Source organism: Asparagus officinalis, chromosome 1 (genome assembly GCF_001876935.1).
Source record: "Asparagus officinalis chromosome 1, Aspof.V1, whole genome shotgun sequence".
NCBI lineage: Eukaryota > Viridiplantae > Streptophyta > Magnoliopsida > Asparagales > Asparagaceae > Asparagus > Asparagus officinalis.
The window spans coordinates 123,635,830-123,642,653 of NC_033794.1; the positions used below are offsets into that span (position 1 = coordinate 123,635,830).

Sequence of the window (6,824 nt, forward strand, 5' to 3'; positions counted from 1 at the left end):
TTTTTGTCCGTCGGGAAAGGAGAGGAATTTTGGGGGAGTTATCTCTGTGAATAGCGTTATCAGAAGGGGTAAAGTTGAAGAAAACTCGTTTAATTGCAAAGTGTCACCTTGGACTGATGTTGTAATTAATTGTATTTTGCACTTTTTACCCATGCCATTACTTGCCTGCAAATTAGGGCTTTTTTTAAGGATTTACATTTTCCTCGTGTAGTTTGGATTGTATCCATGCTAACATCGGAAGGTAAAACGGTATAAAGTTGCTTTGATTTTTAAACTGCAACCAGAAATGAAAACGATGTAAATAACTAAACCAGCAAAGGAAAGCAACTCCGGGACAACAAAAAATATGTAAATTTCATCTTCACAACATGCTAACAATGATCATCATTTTATGCCTAACCTATCATCCCTATAACTACACACATAAGCAAACCCATTATTATAAGCCCAACTAATTCAGAGGTAGAATAAGAACCGTTGATGTTAGATAATCACATAGATAGTTGGAATAAGGTTGATCAGAGGCCGCTAACTTTTCTGAATATCTGGTTTTTTAGTAGAGCTATTCTTCTCTGCACGTTCAACAACTCGTAAGAGGGCGGGGTCTGGTCCCCCGTTGTTCCTCCGACGATCAAGTTAGCTAGTTACTTGAGTGAGAAAGTGGCGAACTATAGCAGTTCTTAAATGTGGTGGAATAGAGAAAATTGCTTACCTTTATGTTGGGAATAGTTTCCCCTTGTATGGCAATGAAGGAAGGGCGTTTTCGTCTCTTCGTCCAAGTTAGAGCTGGCGGCTGAGGAGCTTCAGCATTACAGGTGTCGGCCGCGGAGTGGGCGTGGTCACTTCGGCATTTAATGAGATGGAATAGGCAGCGTGCAAAACCGGCGTGGTCCGATGTGTTATAAATAGTGTTGGGGTTGGAGAAATGATGGTGCATGTCACACATTTAATGTGATGTCGATGTGCTGTCAGCGAAGGGCTTGAGGTCATAGTCGCCTTTTGTCTCGTATGAAGATGTGTCGAGAGGTGCCGCCTTTCGAGTCGGCTTTCGTGAGATGTCGGCCCGATAATTAGTCGAGTAGGCTTGCGGTGAGTCATCTTCGATGAGAGGATCGACAAGTAACGCCTTTCGAATTGACTCTGACGAGATGTCAACTCGGCGAGTCGACTGAATCGAGACTTTGGCTATCCCAAGCATCGCGTTGGCCGAATTAGGCGTAATGACGAATTCTAATATTGGCGATTTAAAACACCATAACAAGAAGGTAAAACGATATAAAATTTTCCCTCTTTCGATCTCACTTTATCTGATTACCGATATCAGGTTATTTGTTTACAATTCTAAAATAATTAAAAAAACACTTAAATTAGTAAATTCCTTCATGTTTTTTTATGGCCAAGCATTTTTTTTAAGTAGTACAACTTTGTACTTTTATTTGAGAGAATTGATATGCATAATTTTTTCCCTTATTTTGTTATTAAAGTTTGAAGATTCACTTCATTAGTCTCATCTCTTTTCAAATCCATCTCTTTGGTAAAGTACCTAATAGGGAAAAAAAAAACTAAGAAAATGAGAAGGGGGGAAGAAATATGAAAGAATATGGAAAATGAGAGACATAGAGTTGTGCTTGATTCTTTTTCTCGGTGATTTTAACCAATGCTAATCGCACACAAGTGATATAGGAACCACCATCGTGAGTGATCCGGGCGATTAGGAGATTCCAATATGACTCTACGATCTTGGTTTATTAGAAAAAAGTCACATAGGGATCTACACGAGAATATTCCGATGTTTGAGCATCAGAGTGTAATAACGTGCAAATTTTCAAAACTTTAGGATACATAAGTGCAAGAGAAAAAAAGATATGGAACATAACTGCAAAAGTACATAAACATGAATATATAAATAGGGGGTTCCCTGAACTTTTCCTTTAAATGCTTGGGGCTTTCCGTAATTTATCAGCCGGTCGGGGAAACTATCTTATGGCAAAACCAAAAAGCCCTGGCGTCTCATCATTAAACCCATCGGACTCTGATCAGAAAATCCTTCACAAAATTTCTGCTACTATTTTTGTTTCTCCTGCGACCACTTCAAAGGGGAACGAAGTAAGTCCCCTCTTTTCTCAGAGTTTCTCCAAATTAATGCCTAATTATTTGTTAAAGAGAGTGCCCTTTTTGATTGCCAAACTCATGGATTTTTATCTCATTAATTAAAGTCCTAATTGCTGATATTGAAAGAGCCCGCGAGATTAGGGTTAGCTGTTGACTTGGCAAATTTAGGGTTTAGTTGTCGGATTGGGGAAATTACTTACTTGCATCTCTCTGAAATTTATAGAATTTGATAATTTTTTAACACTTTTGAAATCATTGGTACTGTAAACAATTTGTAACTTGTTACTTCTTGAAAAATTGCTAAAAAAATTTTTATGAAGGCCGTGCTAATTGTGCAACAGCATCTAATGTAGGTTCTCTATTTGTTTATTTGTTTGCAGTTTTAGCATAGAGGAGAAGACGAGTCGGAGATCTGTACAATTTTTCTCTAAATAGCTATCTGCCACTAGGTTCTTATTAGTCGCAGGGTTATTTTTGTATCGGATATCTTTATAAGTTTTCTTATTTTCGAGGGCTCATGGAAAAGTTTCGACAACATCCATTACCTCCTGGTGTTAATCCGGTACCGAATACATCTTCGGGTTCTACTCATCTGTATCCACCACCTATGTCATATATCCCTTATCCTATGAACACTCAACATGCTGGTCAACCTCATTATTCTGGAAATGTTTTCCCTGTCAATCAGCCTAATGCGTCTTTACCTCCTGCGCACGGCTTCAATCCTCATTTCCAACAATCTAGTCACTTTGTTCCTCCTCCTGGAAACTTTGCTCTGCAATTTCAGCCTGCCAATCCATGCCAACCAGTCGTACCTCATTCATCGTGTTCTTTTAGTTCTCCAAATGGTAGTGGTCAGTCTCCTTTTGAATCCAACAGTCACATACTGTCACAGACGACACCTCAGAGCCACACAACCCCTAGTGTCTCTATTACAGATCAGTGTCACCCACAATTGACCGAGTCAAGTAAACAAACCCCTGATGCAGATATTGTTAATCAACCAGAAAACCAAAGTCCTACCGAGATGTCGAAAACATCTAACTATGAGAAGGTGGGTTCAATCCAGTCAAGTGGAGAATCCATGGATCAGCATTCTGGGGAGCGTGTGAAGCAAGAAGGGAATTTAACTGGTATGATAGATTTGTACAGTAGGTTATGAGACCAACACAACTCAAATCTCATCCTCATTTTTTCGCTTGCAGATGCTTGCCGCTCGGGGCTGACTTGCAAAGAAGCTGTTGCAATTGACTCTGCTGCCCAAGAGGCTGTGCTACGCGAGCAAGTATGGTTTTCCCGACAATTTTAGATAACTCTTTACTTTATGCTTGCTCCTCCTATTGAATTTTTAATTTACTAATCTTTCTACTGTAATCAGGAAATTGCTACACAGCAAATCATACAAAACCAAAGGTAGGTTCTTTATGTTATGCTTCTTTTCACATATGTTCTGGAATCTGGTCAATAAACACCTGGATATTTTTTGTGTTCTGGTCAATGAACTCCCAAATAATTTCTCACCTCCTAATAATTTACATTTTTGTCACCAGACAAGCAAAAGACCTCACTGGACATATAGAGGATGGTAAAGACATTCTTGCTGGGCGTTATGATCCCAATGCCTTGAAGGTGAGTGGTTTGCATATTTCTTATCCCTTTATTCTTTTCTAACATGAAAATGCATTCCTTGTTGCTGGTTATGATAATTGAAACATGAATATCATATGCATACTTAATACTGGTTGCAGGAGCATCTCCTAAAAATGACCACTGACCATCGTGCTGAGATGGCGAGCAGGCGTGGGAAGTTGATCGACCGAGATAATGGTATATTGCTGTTGCACACATGTTTTTGCTAAAACTTTATCTATTCGGTAACAATTTATGAATTCTTGTACTGGGCCTTATATAATTTTGATTCAGTTAATAAAAAAAATGAACAATATATGTTAATGTTTTATTCTCTAAGTTCATTCCTCTGTTGACTGTGCTAATAGCAAACTCTACGGATGGTCTTTATAACATTTAGGATAATGTGTATCATAGAGTTTGTCACTTATCTTTCATTACAGTTCAAACATAACTCTGACATATAAGTTAATTCCAAATGTCAACTTGTTTCCTTTGATAGGATTTTATCACAATTTCTGTAAAATAGTAGTTACAAAATAGTACAGTATTAAACCTTTTCTTAATTTCTTATACAATAATTGACACTTCTTTCATACTAAAATGGTCTAATATGCCCCCAGTTTCTTTTTCTTTTTTCTTTTTTTCTTTTTTTTTTGCTTTGAATTATCATTCATAAGTGAGAGAAGCTATGATTGTAAGAATGATAGCCATGTTTTCATGGGTTGACCAGCTCCACTCTTTTTTATGATTTCAGGTAATGTGGAAATTGGTAATGGCTATGGTGTGCCAGGTGGCGGTGCTTATCAGTCTGCAAGGCCCACAAGTATACAGTCCACTGTGATCTTATTGTCTTTATACTCCAAAAGTGCTTCTAAGTCGCTGTGCTAGAAGCTGATAAACTAATATTTACTCCGCCGCAGAAAAATCTAAAGATGAATCTTTTGAAGCGAGCCCCTTACTTGAGAAGGAGTCAGAACAAAAGTGTTCTCGCAAGGAGTTGCCTGAATATCTGAAAAAAAGACTAAAAGCAAGAGGTATTCTTAAAGAAAACGAGATAGAAAATGGATCTACAGCAGCAGAGTATGTAAGTTCCATCTGTATTCCATATTATTCTCAGGCATTTGTATCTGTTCAGAGAAATTGCTTTTCTTGCCTTTGTGGAACATAATTTATCACCTCATACTATTTATCTATTGTGACCAATGTCATAAAGTTTATCTGCATTCCAGAAATCTGAAGATCCACCTGGCCAAACTGCTACTGCCATTCAGTTGCCTCCTGATTGGGTCAGTATATATCTTCTACCATAACTTGCTTGTCGTTGTAAAATTAATTTCCAGATGCAGTCTCCCTGTTTGATTAACTATTTCTTTGCTTTTAATAAGCCCTTGGAAGTCGGATTCTTTAAACATTTTAAGGTAGCCTGGATTTTTGTACACACAACAATATGCGAGTAATACTGGTCTTTATGAATTTCACTTAGTCTTCTAACCTTAAATATATCCATTAGTATGACAAGGCTCAGTCTTAAGTCATTCTTGCGTGTTTTACCACTAAATTCAAGACCCTTTACATTGTCATCTTAGTCTGTTTGTGGTGATAACAATCCCCAATGTTCTTAAGGAGGAAATTTTATGGAGAATAATGATAAATTATGCTGTCATCTTTCATGCCAGGAGCCTAGTAATGATACATTTCCATTTCAGAGAGGCAGGTGTAAGCAGTAGATCCTGCAAAAAGCATCAGAGTGTACTTAGCTGTACCATATGTTCATCCTATATAAGCTTATTTTTATTGGGATTGGGAAATTGGACATGGTCTGAGATTGGATTGGGTTAAATAAATTTTGCAGTTTTCTCCCCGGCTCTTGATATTTACATAATCTTTTGGTTAAATAGTGCTATATTGATCTGTTATGATATGCTGCTAAGTTGCCAAACATACAAAATACATAAACGTTCTATTGTTCTCCACATTAAGATGGTACTCATTCGTTTCTTTCTGTGCCTCGGAGAAAAAAGGAGAAACAATGGCACTTTTGTTATGGCGTAGTTGCTTATTTTATAGAGATTCCTGAATGTTTATGCTCTTAAGGTTTTCTACGATTATGAAAAGATTTATAGTTCCACATCATCTTGGGAATAATTGGCTAAGCTCAATGTATGTGTTGCTTTTGCATGATGATGAGGAGTCATAGCCATAATTTTCCCATCCCATCATCATGATCTAATCGAAGTTGAAGCCAAGAAATTTCTACATATTATCCCCTGAGTTCGTGCACAGTTCTTAGTCAAAGACAGGACGTACAGGAGGTCATAAAATTATTGGAGGCTACTTGGCACGTAGGTAAAGCAACATTGTCATGCAATTATGCTTATGCAACTCAGAAACAACTCTATAAATTCGATTGTTGGAGTGTAAGATTCTCATATGAAGTTGTATTCACCGTCTCTAGTGCAAGAAATAAGCGAAAAGACTGGAATCTGATTCCAAATTCCATTAGGTGCTAACTCATGGAGAAAAATATATATTGAGAATTTGTGCCTTTTCATTGTAGTTATTTTTGCCATATATATGAGTATTAGTCACTTGTATGTGTGTGTGTGTATATATACACCGAGTTCTGAATTAGATGCTCTAATAAGTACTTAACTCACCAGCTCAAACTGCAGACACCCACAGAGTGTAACTATATATGGTTACAAGAAGATATATAACAATAGGCCCTATGGATGAAGTAGATTTGCTTATACAATATCGTAGTAACTATAGTGGAAGTGTTTTATTTTCAAATTTGTTGTTGTCACCTATACTTACCGCTTACTGCCTTTCAACCGTTTTCTAGGTTGAGGCAAAGGACCCAGCTAGTGGCTCTTCATATTTTTATAATGAGAAAACTGGTCAAACTCAATGGGAGTATCCTGGTGAGACTGCTTGTTCACAACAGAATACACCTTCATCTAGTTTGCCAGAAGATTGGGAAGAGGCGGTGGATGATTCTACAGGTATGCAGAATGTAGTAAACGCCTGATTCTTTCAGATTCTGAAAGTTAAAAAATAAGAAATTATTGTAAGTTTTT

General features: G+C 37.4%; 1 protein-coding gene across 1 annotated transcript in view; it reads left to right on the top strand.

Annotated features, from left to right (window-relative positions):
- The window catches only part of LOC109823090, a 15,682-nt gene continuing 10,808 nt past the window's right edge, over window positions 1,951-6,824 (top strand). The window contains exons 1-10 of the mRNA XM_020389617.1: window positions 1,951-2,106; window positions 2,493-3,245; window positions 3,318-3,397; window positions 3,491-3,525; window positions 3,663-3,741; window positions 3,861-3,939; window positions 4,499-4,567; window positions 4,665-4,828; window positions 4,974-5,030; window positions 6,590-6,749. Coding sequence (XP_020245206.1) covers window positions 2,630-3,245; window positions 3,318-3,397; window positions 3,491-3,525; window positions 3,663-3,741; window positions 3,861-3,939; window positions 4,499-4,567; window positions 4,665-4,828; window positions 4,974-5,030; window positions 6,590-6,749 — 1,339 coding nt within the window. The 5' untranslated portion in view covers window positions 1,951-2,106; window positions 2,493-2,629. The remainder of the gene's footprint in view (window positions 2,107-2,492; window positions 3,246-3,317; window positions 3,398-3,490; window positions 3,526-3,662; window positions 3,742-3,860; window positions 3,940-4,498; window positions 4,568-4,664; window positions 4,829-4,973; window positions 5,031-6,589; window positions 6,750-6,824) is intronic.